General features: G+C 40.7%; 2 protein-coding genes and 1 long non-coding RNA gene across 31 annotated transcripts in view; 1 reads left to right on the forward strand and 2 right to left on the reverse strand.

Moving 5' to 3' along the window:
- The window catches only part of LOC310660456 (uncharacterized protein), a 91,194-nt gene extending 74,914 nt beyond the window's left edge, over positions 1-16,280 (forward strand). For 3 of the 7 annotated variants that reach the window (XR_014503366.1, XR_014503367.1, XR_014503369.1), the window contains one exon: positions 16,069-16,280. Coding sequence is in view for 2 of the 7 variants with exons in the window: in XM_083405246.1 (XP_083261372.1) it covers positions 3,141-3,219; positions 16,069-16,181 (192 nt within the window). In the remaining 5 variants the exon portion in view is untranslated. Of the gene's footprint in view, positions 1-3,140; positions 3,220-10,177; positions 11,528-15,413; positions 15,522-16,068 lie in introns of those variants that run through there. The other 4 variants (XM_083405246.1, XM_083405245.1, XR_014503375.1 and 1 more) reach the window with 3 other exon arrangements.
- Positions 1-22,174, reverse strand: part of ARPP21 (cAMP regulated phosphoprotein 21) — a 231,315-nt gene that overhangs the window by 21,674 nt on the left and 187,467 nt on the right. For all 23 annotated transcript variants that reach the window (XM_083404759.1, XM_083404756.1, XM_083404767.1 and 20 more), the window contains one exon: positions 13,013-13,139. In XM_083404759.1, the coding sequence (XP_083260885.1) occupies positions 13,013-13,139 (127 nt within the window). The remainder of the gene's footprint in view (positions 1-13,012; positions 13,140-22,174) is intronic.
- On the reverse strand, positions 3,398-8,382 carry LOC310660530. Its single transcript, XR_014503484.1, has 2 exons — positions 6,737-8,382; positions 3,398-6,359 (listed from the first exon to the last, which is right to left on the reverse strand). It is a non-coding gene; the product is annotated as an uncharacterized lncRNA (long non-coding RNA).

Consider the following 22,174-nt stretch of genomic DNA (forward strand, 5'->3'; position numbering starts at 1 on the left):
GCGCTCTAGCCGTCTCAACGATTGTTTCATTGCCCTCAGATCCGTGGAAAACCACGGGGCTGTCCGGGCTCCATGCAATCGGAGAGGGCGCTTCGGAGCCAAACAGTCAATAGCCCTGGATAGTGCTGTAATAGTAAAATCCCAATTAATATACTCAAGAACAAGGCTATAAGATCATGAAATAATTCATTTGCCGATTTTGTATAAGATCACGAAATAATTCATTTGCCGATTTTGGAACTGATCACCTACAGTATCCTGAGAAGAACTGAGCCAGATTTACACCTCAATATTACATATGGATTATGTGGAAGTATACATAGTTAAATACAACTAAGCTCAACGAAAGCCTGCTCAGAATTGCAACTATAGTTTCATATCATTTCAGTTCCATTGTCAAATTATTTTATGGATCTAATTTAACGATTAGGTAAATAGGAACATAATACGCAATGACACTGCTTGCTATCAAGCTGCATTTATTTCATGCTGCAAAGCATCTTTTAGGTTTTTAGATGCATTTGCAGGAATTTAAGTGAGTACATGTAAAGTGTAATTTTAACAGACTTTTTATTGCTAGCTAATGAAAACTGGATGCAGTCAGCATTATTTTAAGCTCAGTGCAGCGTGAAAAGAATTACTTTAATATACCATTATTGTGATGAACTTTGCAACAGCTTTTAGAAATACACTAGTACAGCATGTAAATGGACATGCATTTTCTGGTTTCCCAGGGAAAAATGAAGGGCACTTTTTGTACCCAAGTACAGATGTCAGCGTCTGAAATGCACAGACATTTTAACAGGTACTAAAGGGGTGTGTTTTAAATTCATATTTTTCTTTCAAAATAATCACAAATGGGACCTCAGTTCTTTCAAACATAGTTTAAACATGTACACACCCTTCAGATCTCTGAATTTATGAACAGATGGCAGCAATGATTTAACTCTTTTCAGGTTTTTAAAAAACCCGTAATTACAAAACACAGGGCATGTTTCCTATAGATGTATCAAAACTGTGCTGCTGTTACCATGATATTTTCAAAATGACAACTAGACATAAAAGCCTGGGAGGAATGTTCGCTTAGCTCATTTGCTCAGTTCCCCCATTTAATACACAATTTAACAATGCGAAGCACCTCTTATTTATACTGCTTTATTATACTATTATTATTTCTTACTGTTGGGGGAAAATGTATATCACTTTGGGGGATTTGCTCCAAACGTTTTGAGGCGCATAGCCTAAACTGAGTCTTACAGAACTGTTCATCAGTCATTGTTGAGCTTCATGTAACAACCATTGACAACCGTCACACTTCCCCTTTCAGCTCAAAGTAATGTATGCTAAAACTGATATTCTAATACTACTGTTGCAAAAATGTACTCCTATACTGAAGAGTTATTAGGAATCCAGTTTTAGAGGGAATAACAAGTGGACCCACCCAGATCCACTTTCAAACTCCATTTTCCATGGTTCTCAGCACCATTGGACGCTATGATGAATTTAGACCCATTTTATATCAAACTGGAGCCTGGACATTCTGGACTCCAGGATCCCAAAGCATTTCAGAGTTCAATACATCTCTAATCGGGGTAATAAACCTGGTTGCAATCTAAGTTTCTGGATTTTAGACAGCACTCTTGCATCCAGTGACTGAAAAGTTATGAACCCAGCTCCTCCTTTCATACACAACAGTGGAAGTGAACCCACATGCTGAAGATACAGAGACAATACTTATTGCAGGACTGCCTAAGCACAATAAAGCTCACAGAATTTGCCCCTCGTTCCAATGGGCTTCCATCAAGATTTTCCAAAAACTAGTAATCACACCAAAGTGACAAACTAGGAGCAAATAGTTCTGAATCAAGTCATAATGCGAAGAATCAATTCCAGGGGATACTTCCTGCCTCCAAAAACATACAGAATATTTTTAGGCTCTTAACCAGTGCACAGAGCCAAAGTAGAGAAAAAGCTTTTCTTAGGGTCTAGTTGCCTTTGGGGCATGTAAGTAAACAGCTGCAAAATGGCAATACTTGACCTGAAATCCTATACCTACTTACCTGCGAGTAAGTGCAATTTACTTCGGTGGGATTTCTGAGTATATTGTGGTGGCAGTGATTGTAGATTGCTCCCCCCCCCGAACTGTAGAGTCTATGGTTTGAATAAAGCAACAAATCCTTAGAAAGGGCAAGGTTTTGCATAAAAAGGAAGGATCTCAACACGAAAATAAATACATAAAAGCCACATCCCTAAGCAATCCCGATGGAATAAAGTTAACTGATTTTCACAGATGAACTGTTTTATGAGAGAGAAATACATTTCCCTTTACAGTACTCTCCCCCCCCCCAATATAAAGGTAAACGCTTTCCCCCAGGATTGATATATTTGCACAAACATGGCCAATATATATATATCCACATATTGACAAAACTACATGTTGAAAGCTATTTTTCCATACATTTTCATATAGATATAATTTCATCAGCATTACACTTCTGTCAGATAATTTTCCTCTTGTTTAGCATAGGTTTTTTGATCTCTATACCTATAGGTGTGTAAAGCAGAAATTTGCCAAGTTGTAATATAACTATGGGACGAAGGTGGCGCTGTGGGTTAAACCACAGAGCCTAGGGCTTGCCGATCAGAAGGTCGGCGGTTTGAATCCCCGCAATGGGGCGAGCTCCCGTTGCTCGGCCCCTGCTCCTGCCAACCTAGCAGTTCGAAAGCATGCCAAAGTGCAAGTAGATAAATAGGTACTGCTCCGGCCACATGACCCGGAAGCTGTACGCCGGCTCCCTCGGCCAATAAAGCGAGATGAGTGCCGCAACCCCAGAGTCGGCCACGACTGGACCTAATGGTCAGGGGTCCCTTTACCTTTAATATAACCATACGGCATACTGTATATGTGGTAATTCAACCATAAGCACAAATTCACCTCACATTGGCAATGTGGTGAAGTGGTTTGCCATCTGGTTAACTGCATGCTGGGTTATATTACTTATGGTACCCACATTACTTGGTAAATGCATCTATAGTAACCTTGGCCTTAATACTGGGTTGAGATTTTGTTGATTGCTTGAAATCTATTTTTAAAGTGCAGTCCTCAGAAGTCACACTGATAAATGTTGCTTATTCCCTAGTTTAGGATTGAAGCCTTAGTGTGGTACATTTTCATGATGCATAAGGTTATCACTAGCAGGAATACAGGTCACCACTATGGTAAGATGTACTGGATTTCCATTTAAATTATGCTAGTTATTTCTAAATTTGCATCTGTACATATAAATCAGCATATGCAAATTTCATGCATATCTCTGTCCTTTGTAAGTTTCCACCCTAGGGAGAATTTATTGGAGGGTGGCTCAATTCTTTCCTTTCCTTTTTTCTTTAAAATATCTATTCAGATGCCACTGGCTGGATACCAAGTCTGTTCCTTACTTTCTTCCTGAAAACGAAGCAAATGCTGGTTGATTAATAGCAACTTGTCTCGAAACAGCAACATATGCCATTTTGCTAGTCAATTACAAGCATCTCTCTGAGGCAAACCATTCTTTTAACGTGCTCACACCTGTTTCCTCAATAAATCATAGTAGTCTATATTTACCCAGTGGGCCACATTATGCTGCAAATGAGAAGCTAGATGCAGTTCCAACTCCACAGTACCTTTGCATTATGTATCAGGAATGAATATATGAGCAACTTCTTCACTTTTTTTGTCCAAAGCTTGTACTGCCTGTGCAGTAATGGAATAAGCTATAGTACATAAAAGTGTAATGAACAACAACAACACACGTCTGAGTTTAAGAAACAGAAATCCACAACCTTAGAGGAATTGCGAAAAATGCCTATTTTTGGGGGGTGACATATCTAGAATTTATTCTTGGAAGTAATGTCACAGTGCCAAACACATGGTGGTGCCTGTTCTTTTTCCTCTTTGGGGTCTGAGACAATAATGCGAGTTTCATCTTTTTGCCATATAGTTTAATTGCAAAACTAGAGAATGGTTTGGGAAAGTATTTGAAGTGTTTTCCTTTCACCACTGAATAAGCAAATCTAGGTTTCTATATCTGGGATTAAATAAGGCCTGCCTCATTGCAGTAATTAAGCACTGGTGATCAGCATGTAGACACACACACACACACACACACACACATTTTTAAAGCTTAGTAGAATCAGACTATAAGCACTTCAATTATATAGACATGCAAATTCTTAAACTAAGGATCTTGTTGTCACTTTGTTTCTGTCATTCTAGTTAAGCCCATTCATTAAAATACATCTTTTGCCTCTTTGAAAGCTTGTTTATGAATAAGAGTATCAAGGCAATAATCTTCCACCCCCTGAGCAGTGGCTGTAAATGCTAACTGTACATTATTAAGACAGATATATTGCCCTTCATTTGAAGAAAAACGTTTGGCGTTTAAGAATACGCGCAAATGCCTGTCATGGAAGGAACTATGTATATTTTAAATATGTATCTGCCTCAGGTAATTGCAGCCTATTGACAGAGATGCTATTGTATGCAGTCAATTGTTCTCTGTTCTCAGGAAAAAGGCAGAGATTATTTTAAAAGGAGAAAGATAATGTGTTTGAGTAACACAGGCACATTTGAATAAGAATAACCTACCTTAGGTCAGAGGAACACAGCAATGAATTAAAATGCCAGAATTTTCTGCTTCTAAATTTCTGTGTTAATCTTCCTGAACACCTTAACTCTTCTAGGCTGTGGTTCAACCAATAGAGTATAATACCGATAAGTCTTTCTTTGTTCAGTAGATTGTTTTCAATAATGATCTAAAGCAGATTCTGTAAGATTTAGTTATTTTGGACACAATCCAACCATTACAAGCAGGAGTGACAAACTGCTTTGCATCATTGTGGGCTAACAGCATCCCTGTCACAAGCCTCACCAGGGGCCTCAGCAAAGAACTTCTGAATAGACTTGCATGCAGCAGCTATTCAGTATGAGGTGATGGCTTCCATGAACTATTAGATGGATGGTCAATCTTGCTCCTTCCACCTCCTCTCATTCCCCTAGTAGTGAATCAAAGTTGCTTCCTGCCCCACCCTCCTTTACAGAAGCCCAATTCTGTCCTGAGCTTGTGACTCTCTGAGTAGCAGTAATCTACACACTCAGGCTGGTTCTGGTTCATGCTGCTACAATTCATCCTAGGAAACAGTTAAAGGTAAAGGGTAAACAGCTAAAGGTAAAGGGACCCCTGACCATTAGGTCCAGTCCTGACCGACTCTGGGGTTGCGGCGCTCATCTCGCTTTATTGGCCGAGGGAGCCGGCGTACAGCTTCCGGGTCATCTGGCCAGCATGACTAAGCCGCTTCTGGCGAACCAGAGCAGTGCATGGAAATGCTGTTTACCTCCCCGCCGGAGTGGTACCTATTTGTCTACTTGCACTTTGACGTGCTTTCGAACTGCTAGGTGGGCAGGAGCAGGGACCGAGCAATGGGAGCTCACCCCATTGCGGGGATTCGAACTGCCAACCTTCTGATCAGCAAGTCCTAGGCTCTGTGGTTTAACCCACAGCGCCACCGCTGAGTAGCAGTAATCTACACACTCAGGCTGGTTCTGGTTCAGGCCACTACAATTCATCCTAGGAAACTCTGATAGGTACATGTCTACTATATGTATACCGCACTGGAGAAAGAATTCTAGGAGCAAGCTGACTCCCAAGGAATGGGTGTGGATTCTGGCAGCGCAAGTATAAGGCCCCAAGGGCTGTTTGCATGTTTCCACGTGCATGGCTCTCTACCCTTAGACCTCAATGCCTAGACAAAAAAGGACTAGGTTTGCATCTCTAGAAATGGCAAGATTAGCCATAGTTATGGCAAAGTCACTGTTCCACAGCCAGCTGTCTCCTCTTGCTTCTTTATGAACATAACCCACCAGGTGTTCTGCCAACACTGCAGGTTCTTTAAATGATCTCTGGTAGTCAATATAGCAGGGAAAAGACATTTCTACTTGAACAGAATAGGAAAACCTCCTCAAACAGCCACAAAACCCCCTCAAACAGCAAACCTTCTTAAAAAGCAATAAAAAACCCCCTCTTACACTGAGAAATAACCCCAAAGGAACAATTCCAAAGAAACAATTTACCCACCAGACTACCTTCATCTATGTACAGCACCAGATTCAGCCACAGGAAGCCTCGGCAGTGTTTGGTCCATCTTCCCACTTGACTATGTTGCTCTGCACCATTTGTACCTGCCTCAACCAGGTGGAGCTGAGTGTTTCCACAACTGTGAGCTGTTCCAATTAGGGCTCCTAATCTGGGCAATCAAGCCCCAGCTGGGCCAGAGTTTTTCACTGCACCAGGTAACTTAATTTTATTCTGCAGTAACTTGGCCTGTAGGGACACAGGTGGCACTGTGGGTTAAACCACAGAGCCTAGGACTTGCCAATCAGAAGGTCGGCGGTTCGAATCCCTGCGACGGGGTGAGCTCCCATTGCTTGGTCCCTGCGCCTGCCCACCTAGCAGTTTGAAAGCACATCAAAGTTTGCCTGTTTCCACGTGCATGGCCTCCCTACCCTCTGGCAGGAAGGTAAACAGCATTTCTGTGCGCTGCTCTGGTTTGCCAGAAGTGGCTTAGCCATGCTGGCCACATGACCCGGAAGCTGTACGCCGGCTCCCTCGGCCAGTAAAGCAAGATGAGCACTGCAACCCCAGAGTTGGCCACGACTGGACCTAATGGTCAGGGGTCCCTTTACCTTTTTTAACTTGGCCTGCACCTACAACCCCAGTCTATCCTTTCAGCAATCAGTCTAGGGCTTGGGCCCACACTATGTAATTCTGACTGTTCATAGATTTCCCCACTAGGGCATGCAAGCAAAACTATCCCAGCCCGCCACTTGTCTCCCCCACCTTCCAACATAACATAACCAGAAGGTGTAAACATACAATTCTATCACACTGTGAAGCTATTTGTACCAGAGAAGTTAAATGACTCATCCGTCTCTGGTTTCTTCATCTGGGAAGGTGAACACAAGACCAATTGCCTACTACAAAGGGGTATACGGAAGGGCTTCAAAGTTTAGATTCGGAAAACGTTTTGAAGACAAGTGCTGCTAAATCATGTCCCAGGGCTGATTTCATCTATTTGTAGAGTTGGAGGGGGCTGGGGAGGGAAGAGAGACTCATTTTTATCATGCAGCCAGAAAAGCCAGACTCCGATGGTTTTGAACTACTCACAAGGAAAAGTCAAAGTTCAAAAATAAAATACTGATAGTGGCAGAAATGCAATTTGTACAGTGCAGCCTGACAAGAATGCAAGATTGTTTTTATCTTTTCTGGTCAAGAAACCTGGCATTGCTTGACAGATTTATTTGCTCAACTAGATGCTATTCCTTAAACAGAATATGTTGGGGAGATGTGGTCAAATCAAGTAACCAACATGCAGGGAAACCAAGATGAGTGTCACAGTTCAAGGGATTACTGGTGAATATTACAGAAAGTCAACACCACATGTAATTGTCACAATAAATTCATCATAGGAATTGAGATATTTGAATCGGGGAGATTAGAAGTTTCATCACTTATCTTCCATGTAAAATTATATAAGAGCATTTCCTGTTATCATAATCCTTTAGTAAAAAATATGTATTGAATATTCTTGCCTGTCCTTAATTTTTGTTTACATATGAATGTTAAAGTTAGGTTTCTTAGTAAATGGATTTAACTAACAAAGGATTAAAAAGCAATGCATGAGAAAAACATGAATGACTTATGACAAACATAAAATAAGAGCAGCACAGCCACACAATTAAAATTTCTCCAAGTTAAAAACCAAGCTGCTAAAATGGCTGCTCAAGACCAAAATGCCTTCCCACGTGAGCTCATGGGTTTTTGTGTGGAAGCACCCCAAAGGAAGGGTGAGGAGCTTTGGGAGAATGTTGCAGTCATAATACAGAACAAACGTTTGTATTTTGTTTGTAGGTTGCCCAGCGAATGGCAAGCTGGCATTGAAGGTGCAGGGTTCACATTTCAGAAATAAATAGAATAAATAAACGGCCAGAGACAGAGCAAGGCCTCATCTGCAGGGGAAAGCACCCTAACCAAAAAGTTAATCTAAGGCCAGACACATCTTTTAATTCTGATTTTTCAAATAGAAATGTTAGCAGGGAAACGGATATGTTATTAATACTACACATGTACACTAACTGAGCTAATGACGAAAAATGCAGAGCATGGGTTGGCCAAAGATAGATCCTTTAAATGCCAGTGGGTTTAAGACATAAGCATTTGCAGAATTCTTCTATGTAAGTCAGTTGGAGTTAACTCAGTTAAATGCGCCCTGGAACTCTGATAATGCCTCACCTGCTTGGATGGAGGATAGAGAGGCATGTGTGAAATTAGAAATTGTCCTCCAGTACACAGGCATCCGGGTGGCACTGTGGTTTAAACCACAGAACCTAGGACTTACCGATCAGAAGGTCGGTGGTTCGAATCCCTGAGATGGGGTGAGCTCCCATTGCTTGGTCCCTGCTCCTGCCAACCTAGCAGTTCGAAAGCACGTCAAAGTGCAAGTAGCTAAATAGGTACCGCTCCAGTAGGAAGGTAAACGGTGTTTCCGTGTGCTGCTCTGGTTCACCAGAAGCAGCTTAATCATGCTGGCCACATGACCCGGAAGCTGTACGCTGGCTCCCTCAGCCAATAAAGCGAGATGAGCGCCGCAACCCCAGAGTCGGTCACCACTGGACCTAATGGTCAGGGGTCCCTTTACCTTTACCTTTACACAGGTAAAACCCACATTTTATTGCGCTGTCCACTTTTGCAGCTGCCCCACTCAGCATATGAAGCACGTGGAAGGGAAAGGTTCTTGGAAAGGAAAGGTTTTTCACCTCTGCTCCAGATGGTCAACACCATTCAACTTCCTACTCATGCCATGACTCAATTTGAATGGGGAGAATACTTGGAGACCCTTCCTCTGTAGCCCCATCCATTTTGTTTTTGCTAGAGTCCAAGTCTGTGCAATAATGCTAAAACAACTGTGCTGCATACTAACTGCAAGCCTGATAAAGTCCCTGCTAACCAATGGGCAGATTAAAAATAAACAAATCTTCCATTGACTATGGATAATGCAGATTTGCTGGAGACAGATTATTTTAATTACAATGCTGCTGATGAAATGAACTAAATCAGAGTCTAGAAAATTGAATGAAGTTGTATAACAAAGCTTTTCATTGAGTAATAATTTAAACAAGGTGCTCCTGTGACGAATACTTTGTGAAGCAGAGTATTCTGGAAATGTGTCTCACTTTTTTAACAGCCAAGCTGTATTCTCCAAAAGCACATACACACGAGTTCTCATCCTTCTTGCAAAATGATTTATTGCTGTCAGATTGTAATCTAATTTTAGGTGAGCTCATCCCCCCCCACCTGCCTTAGAGCCATTTTAACTTCATATTGCTCCCTTACCATAGCCATGAAGAAGAAAAGATACACACTCCCTCGTGTATTAAGGATGCTATCCTGACATTTTGCTTCAGCCAATTGCTCTAGAAATCATCAATATTGCTCTACTCCTAAGCAGACCTTTTCTGAGCACAACAAAAACAAATTGCTTGTATCAGAGCTTGCCTTGACCTCTATATCCCACAGTGGGAAAACCATATGCTTTAACAAGCTTGCAAGAGAGATGAAAGCTTCCTAGCCCCCAATGGGCAGGTGAACTTTCTTTTTGTTATACAGTGTGTAAGCTCCTAAGGCTCAGAAATTCTCATTCATTGCATTTGCTATTCTGCTGGTAGGCACTGCTAACATTCCCATGGGTTTTGCCATACTGCTGCAGCAACAAAGAGTGCTACTAAATCTTTAGGGAAGCTGCTTCGGAAACAGTCATCCATCTACACACAGCTCCACAACCACCTCTTATGTGATATATATTTATTGAAGTCTTACTACTTGGTATGCCTCTTACTCTCCACAAAGCCATTCACGTCAACTAAATTGTTTCAGCTTCTGTTTTGCTCATATGTTGCATGCAAGCATGTGAACAGTGGCGTAGCGTGGGTTGTCAGCACCCGGGGCAAGGCAAGTAATTTGCGCCCCCTAACCCGTGGATTTGCGCCCCCTAACCCTAACCCCCAGATGTTGCGCCCGGTGCGGCCGGCCCCCCCTGCACCCCCCACGCTACGCCACTGCATGTAAACAGGCTCGTGCACGTGCACACACAGAACATCTCAAACCTTCTGCAAATTCTTGGACTGAGCAAGCATTTCCCCTCTTTGCTAGTGGGATTTGTAGCTTTCCTCAATCATACAATTTTGATTTAGCATAGCTACTAAAGTCCCCAGCCCTGATTCCAGTTCTGTAGTTCTAGGCTCCATTTTGTATGTTAAACATGTTATAAAAGTGGTTAACCCTTTGGCATGTATGTTTCTACTCTCAGCCACTGAGAAGGTGGTCCACCATATCCACAGCCTGATAGGAGGAAAGAATGGCTTGCAAGACTTGTTCAAACCTCTGAACTGCCTTTCCTTTACTAAATTGTGGAAGTCATATGTTTGTTAATAATAACAAAGGATGCTTAAAGATTAGTTCATCCCTCTGAATAGAGTGCAGAAACTACAGCCTGAAAGAAGATACAGCAGCTCTTGGTATCCAGAACTCCCAGAGAAGATCAATGTGTTAATTGGGACACCTCTTCGTCACATATTACATGCTTCAGTGCTATGAACATTTCAGAAAGGTTGACCCAATAAAAGATGTCATCTTATGCCCTCTGCAAAGATACAGATACCATGAAAAGCAATTAATTATGAGCCACATAATTTAGAGATCAAAGTGGTAATTTTACATGGAAGAAATACTAGAATGTAGCTACATATTATTGTAACAAACGAATGACAGTGTTTCTCTCGCTCTAATGAATCGGTCAACTAGCACAGCAAAGAATACTCTGAATATACACAACAGAATTCAGGATATTCAACATTCCAGCCTGAAAATTGTCTTTTGAACATACAGTATATTAACTGTGGAACTGGCAGTGTTAAGAGGTTTTACCACCATCAAGTGGTATATAATTTTTGTTTAAATAAACAAAACAAAATATAATTAAAACTAAAATAAAATGGGTAAAAATAAGAGATGTTTTCTTATGATCAAATAACTTCCCAGAACATAGCTGGCATAGTTCAGAATGTTCCATATATGGTTTCTTTAAAGCGATTTCCACATTACCGATGCACAATTTAACTAATAGGTTAAATATGGATTAAGAATCACAGGGCAGAAGAAGATAATTTCATACAATATATTTTGCATTTGGTTGGAAGCCTTAATGTAAATCAGTAATAAATATGGAGCAATGCTGTCGGGACAAGTGAAGCAAAACGAGCCATTGTTTTTGCGTAAATGAATTCTCTGTCTCTCCCTTTCAGTGACTGCATTTGCTAAAAGGTATGAAATGAGGGAAAGAGTGTCACTGATATTGAGAATGCTCATCCAAACCAGTATGGCAGAGCTTGGAAGTTACTGAAACAAGAAAATGGTACAAAACGTATATGCTCGTGGTAAATAGCAAATCATTATTTGTTCACGATAAATCATACAAGTCAATTATAAAGGTTTGCTGGACTACAGTAACATGAATGATAATGGAAGGATGACAATTCTATCTCTATTATATTAGAGAGACATGGAGGCCCTTCTCATCTCAGAACATTTAGTATGTAATACGTTTATAACTTATAAGCGCTATGTTATCACAACCTCTTGAAGACCGGTTTTAATTTATTTGTGAATTCATGAGAACTTCTGATAAAAGTAGTAGTAGTTTGGTAGGCAACACACATATTTTTATAACTGGATTAACACTGAATAACTTGAACAGGACAGGAAACTTTTAGAACCCAATGATTCTTCTTACTCTCGCGTTCCCAAGTTCTGTTTAACAGCAACACAGTGAGTATCTCACCGACCAGTGCAAACACACATCAGCAGCTTTCTTTCTTTTTGTGCCAATTGCCATTATTAGGCGCGATGTGACACAGTAGGAAAAGAGACCGGTTCACTGTGAGACCTGCTACTCACTCTCTTACAGTGTAACGGCCCCCCTTCCAACTGCTCATCATTGCAGGGATCTAGACCAACGGGGCACCACATAGACTGTAGAGACCCTTGTTCATCACGACTAACTCAAGATGGAGAAATCGAAAACAGCATAGCATTATGAAGACAAGTGGAACATTCAGGTGGCTGTCTCCCTGTTTCAGAGTTTCAGGCCTGTACACATTGCAATCACCCTTCATTGCTTTCTCTCCACCAGTACCTACTTTAAAAAGATCCAGGCACCTCATTATAATGATGCTACTCAAGTTATCACTGAAATATTAACAATTCTAGTAATATACTTCATGCCCTAGCTTTGATCCAGCATTTTAAGAATTGATGCTTTGAGGACATACCGACTTGCAGCGACAGAGCAAAAAAGTATGAATATCCTTTGGATATTTAGTTATTTAGGATGAAGCATTTTTAAATATTTAAGACCCTTGCAAAGGGAAGGAACGGTACAGATTTAGAAAACTATTCCATAAGTCAAGGGGAAAAAATAAGATGCAATAAGCCTGTCAAGGCAGAAAGGGAATATGCTTTTCCCACCTCATCCTCAGTGTAGATTGGAGGGTATTCTTTCCTCAATGGGCCACCATTTATCTCTGATTTTTACTGCCACACTTTTCTCCCTGTACCATGTATTTGTGCATGTTTAAACTGAATAGAATCCAGCTGAGCTCTGACAGAAGGGTCTGTGTGAAAAGATTTGACTGGCAAATACATTGTTGTGGAATATTGTTTGCAGAAACAAATTTGGGTCAGGTCTTCAGCTGGGTAAAGAGTTAAGGGTTTAAGTGGGGCCGGGGATGTAATTTTGGGAGCCAAGGCTGCTTCCTCTCTTCATACGCAGGCATACTGACTAGACTGCGGCACCTATGAATTCATCCAGACACATAACTTGGAAGATCTAGCTGAAGAATCAAAGTAGTAGATGAAAATACCTGCTTGCTGTGCGGTCTGTGGTATTTGTGGGCTCCGTTGTGTATTGTATTGAACAGAGGCCATGGGTCTGTACTGCTGAGTTGCTGAGGTAGGGTATTGACCAGAGGGGTAATAGTACACAGGCATCTGTGGAAAATAGAAAAGAGGAAAAATGTATTGTAAAGCCATACACAGCTCAAGCATATCAATACACAGCTCAAGCATATCAATTCGATCATGTACAGAATTATTCATGAAATGTAGTATTTTCGAGCTTAAAAGTCTCCTGATAATATTAGGAAAAGCTGCAAAATTGTAATTTTTTTAAAGCACATCAAATAGTCTACCAAGTGGAATATTGGCTAATCCACAGGGGTGTGTGTGTGTGTGTGTGTGTGTGTGTGTGTGTGTGTAATGCCAACCACCTAGAGAAAGCAAGGAACTTGCTGTTCTCTGGATTCACCACAAGTTCAGAATGACATCCTGCAAATCACCAACACTATTAGATACAGTTATATAAAAAGAATATGACATCACAGAGAAAACTGCAAGGCACAAACTACTTCAGCTAACAGGGATGATTACAAAGGTGGGGAGAAGGAACAGGAGAGACCATTGGAATCAGGTGAGAAGAGGGAATGCAGCCCCTGAGATGACTCACTGCAGAAATGGGGAAAGGAAACAAAAATCTCCAGGACCAGGAAAATTACAACAAGAGGAGGTAGCTTGTGGAAGAGCAAGTTCATCAGTTTGACAAATCCTCTAAACGTTTATGAACAAACACTGCCTGCTCTTTCTTTTTCAAAGCCTGATGGAAACTGGAGTCTCATAGGAGTCTGAAGGGCCACAGGTTTCCCATTGCTGCTTTAGATACATTGGTACCTTAGGTTACATACACTTCAGGTCACATACGCTTCAGGATACAGGCCCCGCTAACCCAGAAATAGTACCTCGGGTTAAGAACTTTGCTTCAGGATGAGAACAGAAATCGTGCTCTGTTAGCGCGGCGGCAGTGGGAGGCCCCATTAGCTAAAGTGGTGCTTCAGGTTAAGAACAGTTTTAGGTTAAGAACGGACCTCCGGAACGAATTAAGTACTTAACCCGAGGTACCACTGTATTCTGTATTCAGAGCCTCCTCGGGCCAGGAATATAGAGCCAAGAGTAATGAAAAATGAAGAGGGAAATGGACAAGTTTTAAAAGATGACTTTGCTCCACCTTGTAATCATTATTAACAAATTATAGCACCTTTGATATTGAAAGGAGAGCTTGCTGGCAAGGCTACATCCCGCAAACCGTAACACACCTTTTTGGATAATCATAAATTGGTAGCTTACATTTAGCAATTTATATTTACAGAGTATTATAGAGACATAAATCAATTTATCTCTGTAGAATTTAGATACTCTTATCTGGATTTAGCCACAGGGAAATTATTTTTTTTAAATTGACTGCAAGATAAAGCATATGTTATAGACTCCATTTAGTGACACTGGAGCTGCCATTGATCTTTCAAAAGAATGCCATTTGCTGGATATAATATTAGGTGGGGGGGAAACATGTCGTTTGGGATGATTGATGGAGTAACTTTTTACATTATGCAAATAACATCTATACTATCTGAACAAGATGAGGCGGTGCAGTTGCTGGACTGGAGTCTGGGGGCTATAACTGGCTGAACGAAGGCCAATAAACTGATGTTGTATCCTGATAAGATGGAGATGCTGTTGGTCAGTGGTTCTTGTGTCTGGGAACTGGAGATGAATCCTGTTTTTCTCCCCCTGCCCCAAGAAGCAGCTTCATAGCTTGATTCAGCACCATAACTGGAAGCCCAGGCAGAATCAGGGCAAGGGTGGCATATTTCTAGCTCCAGCTGGTTCTACCTGTTTATGGACCAGGATAGTTCGCCACAGAAATCTTGAATGTTCTGGTAACCTTGCAGTCAGACTACAGTAATATGCATTATGTAAGGCTGCCTCTGGAAGTCACATCTAGGGCAAAATGTGGACACAAGACTGGTAAGCAGCATATTTAATTAGACAGTGCCTATCCTGTGTGAACTGCACTGCCAATATGGCTCTGGGATCAATTCAAGGTTTGGACGTTATCATAGTCCAAGCCCTGAATGATTTAGGTCTCAAATACTTGAAGGAACACTTTTCTCAATATCTGCTGTCTGAAACACCTTCTTGTGGTCTTTCTGGTGGGGTAGCCCTTTGCGTGGTGATGCAGAATAGGGACCACTCTCTTAGAGGTCTGGTTGTCAACTTCCAGTATGGAGTTTTTGGTGCAGCCTAAAGAAACGTTTCTTCACCTAGGTCTTGGGGACAGATTGAGAAGTTCAAGGCCTGTGACTTTTTAATGCTGTGCTTTAGTGATGTATTGAAGTAATTTCTTTAAATGTTATTTTGTTTATATTTCAGATTTTTCATTGAATTCTTATGGTATTGATTCTATTTTGTAAACCACCCTGGGATTTTATTAAAATTATCAGCAGCAGCTGCAGCCGCAACAACAGCAGCAGCATTAAGGTCAGTTTGGCTGCTGATATCTCTGATATCTCTGATATCTCTGATTGAAAAGTGATGCTGGTTATTGACATAATGTTCTTGGCCATGATTACTAAGGAACATGTGAAGAAAGAAGTGCAGATCAGAAGGATGTGCAGCACATTTTTCTGAAGTGGGGAGAGTAAAGTGGGAATATTCTCCCACTGAAAATAAAAACCAGGCTGCTCTAGGCATTTTCTAGTCATCAGCTTGCCACAGAGAACTGTCACAGAACAATCAGATAAGAGGCTGGACAGCAAAAGAGAACTCCTGTTAAGCTTCTAAAAGGATGTCTCAGCCAGAGCGAGACAATGCAGGGCAGGAGGAAAAAGCAAGTGAAGAACAAATGCTTTCCACTCCTCTTAGATGTGCCACTTTTAAAATCTATCCGCTCCTTCTTTGATGCAAAAATGGGAAACTGAGCTTTAGAAGGCAGCGGCAAAGGAAGCTTTAATTAAACTTTAATATATTAATGTGTGATATCTTTAGACTCCCAGGCTCAGCTAACTTCCATCTTTTTCCTTCAAAGATAATCCCACACTGACTGGACATGCTCACAAATTGCCTACTGCCAGCTGCATTCAAGGCTATGGGATCCGACAGAAGAAAAGCCTCTTGGGCTGCTACAATTACAGAAACTAATTAGACATTTACACACAAGCCGCCCCATTATGAGACCAAATCTGACAGCAGGACACCATGGAGCAAAAAGATAAAATAAAAATGATTTCACACTGATTATATTCTGCGGATGGTTGCATCACAACAGTTTGCAAGGCTAAGTAGAGTAAGTACAAGGGTACCTCGGTTTACGCTTCAGGTTACAGACTCTGCTAACCCAGAAATAGTACCTCGGGTTAAGAACTTTGCTTCAGGATGAGAACAGAAATTGTGCAGTGGCGGCGCAGCGGCAGCAGGAGGCCCCATTAGCTAAAGTGGTGCTTCAGGTTAAGAACAGTTTCAGGTTAAGAACAGACATCCAGAACGAATTAAGTTCTTAACCCAAGGTACCTCTGTACATTGAAATCTCCCTGTCTGTCCCCTGCAACCAATGTTAACAAAAATAACTTGAGTTTATTCAGATCTACTTTAAGCTACTTGTCTCGCTCGACCAGTTGAAAACAGCAGTGAAACACAGAATAAATTTTCTCAGGGTGACTGCTACCCGATTCTCAAATTATCAAGGCAGTATCATATCTGCCTTCATAGTTCAGAACCTCTTTGTTTCCAATATGTAGGAAGTTCTGAGGCACATGGGGTCATGCTGACCACTCTGTTTATTCCATGAGATTGGCTAAATGGAAAGTTGCCACATGAAAAGCATGGCCCTGCATGATTCAAAGTTTCATACTTTACTGAAACGAAACTTGGGGTGGGATGTGGTGGAGGAACTATAACCTCAGTAAGACTCTGCATATTTCCAAGTGGCAAAAGGGAAGAAATGGAGCAGATCATGCAAATACATATTTACTGATCACTATACATTATCATGTAGCACCATAATTCAGCTCCATAATTAAAGTTACACCATACTTTTCTGAATGCTCACAGAATCTGCCGTGTGTTAGGTATTAGCACATAGGAAGTAAAAGTTCGATCATAGAGGTATGGGGAGTATATTTGAGTGGGATAACAACCAGGAGAAACCAACTCAGATAAGAAGGAAATGAAACTGGATAGATTCTGGGAAGATATCAAGATCAGGAAATGGTTACAGAAGGGGCAAGGGGAGGAGGGGGAGGAGTATCAGGTACAAGGCAGAGTGTATTTTAATATTTGCTTTGGGGTATTTCCAGTTCTCCACACTTCTACTCCATAAATTAGTTAAGGATAATTTTTTTTACAATTTATTTATTACTAAATTCATATCCTGCACTTTTAACTTCAAGGTAGCTAACAAACCAAAAACAAATAGAACCAATGACTAAAATTAATAAATAAGATAGAGAAATAAGATGATAAAAAAAGCTAAGGAGCAGTGACTTTAAAAAAAAAGGTCCAAAAAAGGTTTAGAACCAGGGAAAATGCTAGCCTGGCAGTTAAAGAAAAAACAGAAAGAAAAGACGATAGGAAAGTTGGTAGAAGGAGGGAAGAAATTTGATGAGCCAGAGGAGAAAAGTAAATTTTTCATAAACTACTTTAAGGATCTATACCAAGCAGGAAAGGAAGAGGAAGATAAAATAGAAAAAAAAAATATTTAAGCCAAAGTAAATTTCCAAAGATTGCAAGGGATAAAACAGAACATTTAAACTTCTCTATAACAATGTTGGAAATTCATTAAAGGTAAAGGTACCCCTGCCCGTACGGGCCAGTCTTGACAGACTCTAGGGTTGTGCGCCCATCTCACTCAAAGAGGCCAAGGGCCAGCGCTGTCCGAAGACACTTCCGGGTCACGTGGCCAGCGTGACATCGCTGCTCTGGAGAGCCAGAGCCGCACACGGAAACGCCGTGAATTGGAAATTCATTAGGCAATATCTAATGTGAAATCAGGAAAATCACCTGGACCGGATGGATTGCCTGCAAGTTATTACAAGAAATTGGAAGACTCACTTTCAATACTGCTCAAGACAGTTATGAACAAGATCAGAAGGGAAACTGCCAGAATCATGGCAAGAAGCCTTTATAATACTGACTCCAAAGCAAGGGATGGATTTAACATCAACTAAAAACTACAGACCAATATTTCTTTTAAATAATGATTATAAATTATTTGTGGATATTATGGTAAATAGGTTAAAGAAAATACCAAAAGAGGTCATAAATGAAGATCAGGCATGTTTCCTACCAGGAAGACAAATGAACAACAATATAAGAATGTGATTGATATATTAGAGTATTTGGAAATGAGATCGGATAAACAAGTGATACTAATGTTTGTGGATGCTGAAAAAGCATTTGATAACGTGTGTTGGAAATTTATGAAAAGAACTATAGAGATAATGGGCCTAGGGAAATTTTTTTGTAGATGTATAGAGGCGATTTATCAGAAGCAAAAAGCCAAACTGATCCTAAATAATGAAGTATCAGAGAGCTTTAGAATAATGAAAGGAACTAGATAAGGTTGCCCTCTCTCCCCATTATTGTTTATTATGGTACTTGAAACACTGGCAATGACAATAAGAACTGATTCAGAAATAAAAGAAATTACACTGGGAAACAAATTTTATAAGCTAAAAGCTTTCACAGGTGACCTTATAATAACTACCCACTAGAAGAAAATCCACTAGAAAGTATACTTTTTTTTTTGAAAGAATATATTAATTTGGTCAGGTGGTGGGATTTGAACTGAATAAAAACAAAACCATGTTGCTGGCAAAAAATATGTGAGATCAAGAAAAACAAGAACTGCAGACAATGTCTGGCTTGACAATAACTAAAAAGGTCAAATATTTGGGTATCTGGATTACAGCAAAAAATATAGGTTTGTTCAATGATAATTATATCAAGACTTGGATAGAGATAAAAAAAGATTTAGAAATTTGGAATAGGTTGGACTTTTCATTCTGGGGGAGAATTTCAACAACCACAACGAACGTGCTCCCACAGATGTTGTTTCTGTTTCAGATGATTCCAGTGGTAAGTGGGGGTGGGGGTGGGGGTGGGGAGCACTTCAAGGAATGGCAGAGGGTTTTATCAAATTTCTTTTGGCAGGGGAAAAAACCTAGGATAAAGCATAAACTATTAGGAGATATTAAGGATGGAGGTGGTTTTGCGCTGCCAGGTTTGAAACTTTACTATGAAACATCATGTTGGATAAAAGAGTGGATAATTTTGCAAAATACAGACATATTGGATTTGGAGGGATGGGACAATAGATTTGGGTGGCACGCCTATCTAGGTTATGAAAAAGTCAAGGTTCACAGGGGTCTTCTGAATCACATAGTAAGGAAATCACTATATACGGTTTGGGATAGGTATAAAAACCTATTAGAAGAAAAAACACCCTGGTGGTTAACCCCCCTAGAGGCAATTTCAGTAAAGAGGAAAAATATGGCGGGGGGGTGTTACTGGGCAACCTATAAGGAAATATTAGAGGAAGAAAAACAATTAAAATTAAGCAAGTTTCAAGAAATTAGATGTCATTTCACGGATGGGTTGCAGTACCACCAAATAAATGACACCTGTAAACTAGACAGAAAAAAAGGGTTCACGACAGAAGTTTTGAGGCTGGAAAAAGATTTAATACAAAATAAAAAGAAACTATTATCTAAAATGTATAGACTCCTGATAGGTTGGGAAGTAAAAAAGGAAGAAGTTAAAGAAGCAATTCAAATGGTCAAAATATTTTGGTCATACCATTCAGATGGCTGCTTGGGGAAAGATCTAAAGTTCACTACTTGTTATACATTAAAGGAAACCTTCATGAAAATGTTTTATAGATGGTACACAACCCCCAGCAAATTGGCAAAAATGTACAAAACAAATTCAAATATATGCTGGAGGTGTAAGCAAGCTGAGGGAACAATGTAACGTATGTGGTGGGGTTGTACAAAAATAAAAAAAAACTTTTGGGATATCATCTATGAGGAGTTAAAGAAATGTTTAAACATTTGCAAAAAAAATCTGGAAGCTTTCTTCCTAGGCATTTTGACAACATATATTCCAAGTGATAACAGGGAGGGTATTCCTATATGCAACAACAGCAGCGAGAATGTTGATTGCTAACGATTTGAAGGGAGAGAAAACAAAAAAGGAATGGCAGATAAAACTGAGTATTTGGAAGTTGCAAAGATGACAAAAATAATCAGGAATCAAACAAACCACAAGTTTATAAAAGAGTGGGATTGTTATAGAGGGTACTTAAAAAACATTGTTCCCAAGTAAAATCTTTAGTGTGCTTTGACTAATATTCGCAAATTAAACGACAGATGGATAATGTATCTCATACAATATGGATGATTGATAAGGTAAAAAAAAGGACGCAGTTTCAAAAGGGGGGGGGACGACCCGCAAAAAGTTGAAGACTAATTATTTTTTATTTAAGGTTCCTGGAGATACAGGGTGTTGAAAATTTTTATTATGCATGGGTGTTTTTTCATGATTATTTATCTTTTTTGTATCCTATTTTGCTTTTGATGACGAGTTGTAATATCTAATGAAACCAATAAAGAGCATGGGGGGGGGGGGGGGAGAAAAAAGAGTCTCCTTAGGTAAGGTACCATATTTTTCACTCTATAAGACGCACCAGACCACAAGACGCACCTAGTTTTTGGAGGAGGAAAACAAGGAAGAAAATATTCTGAATCTCAGAAGCCAGAACAGCAAGAGGGATCGCTGCGCAGTGAAAGCAGCAATCCCTCTTGCTGTTCTGGCTTCTGGGATAGCTGCGCAGCCTGCATTCGCTCCATAAGACGCGCACACATTTCCCCTTACTTTTTAGGAGGGAAAAAGGGAGTCTTATAGAGCAAAAAATACGATATTCCACATGCAAGACACTGTAGCTCAAAATGCCCTCTCTCCACTTGTCTCAGAAGGAGGAGAAGAGCCTCAGATGATGGCCTAGGTGGTTAGCATGACTGATGCAGGAAAAGAAGGTGCAACAAGCATCTTAGTCACATGCAGATTTTAAACAACAGAACTTTGAACTGGGCTCCTTTAGCCTGGTAATTTGCAAACCCCAAAATAGCAGGTGAAGATCTCACCACTTTCAGAAAAGCACAGCTCCCAAACCGTTAAAGGTTGCAAACTAATTTAGCAGAACGGCTATCACGAGACCACTTGGGTTGTGCGGGGTGATCTTCAAAGCCACTACAGTGGTACCTCAGGTTACATACACTTCAGGTTACAGACTCTGCTAATCCAGAAATAGTGCTTCAGGTTAAGAACTTTGCTTCCGGATGAGAACAGAAATCGTGCTCTGGCGGCACGGTGGCAGCGGGAGGCCCCATTAGCTAAAGTGGTGCTTCAGGTTAAGAACAGTTTCAGGTTAAGAACGGACCTCCGGAACGAATTAAGTACTTAACCCGAGGTACCACTGTACTGAGTTTTGGCATAACTGAAACTCAGCTCTTCTGCCTAGCAGATTCCCATTTAGTCTCTCAGCAACCAACTTAGCTGCTCTATCTGCGCTAATGACAACAGCAGCATGTCATCAGCATATACCAATAGGTTCACAAAAATAAGACCAAATGTGAAACGGGGAAGCCAGAAGTATTTTATATCTCTGGGAGAGCAGCAGCAGTGTTGGGAGGTGTTGTTCAACTGGCTTCCCAGCATGGAGGTTGTTGCCAGTGACCAAGAGGGAAAGGGAAAAGGAGGAGAATGTGCTGCAGGCACAGCAGTGGAGCCAATTTGATGCAGCTGATATTGCATCCACACACTGTTGCTGGCAGCGACCCCTGTTTTGGGAAGTCAGCTGGGGAATGCTGCTCCACCCTGCTGGCTGCTACTGCTCTGGGATCAGTTCATTAACATACAGATTGGAAAGATTTTTGATCCAGCATATGGGTAGGCAAACCAAGGCCCGGGGGCCCTCTCTGGCCCAATCGCCTTCTAAATCCAGCCCATGGACAGTCCGGGAATCAGCATGTTTTTACATGAGTCAAAAGTGTCCTTTTATTTAAAATGCATCTCTGGGTTATTTGTGGGGCCTGCCTGTTGTTTTTACATGAGTAGAATGTGTGCTTTTATTTAAA

Source organism: Podarcis tiliguerta (assembly GCF_965153285.1).
Source record: "Podarcis tiliguerta genome assembly, chromosome: 12".
Lineage (NCBI taxonomy): Eukaryota > Metazoa > Chordata > Lepidosauria > Squamata > Lacertidae > Podarcis > Podarcis tiliguerta.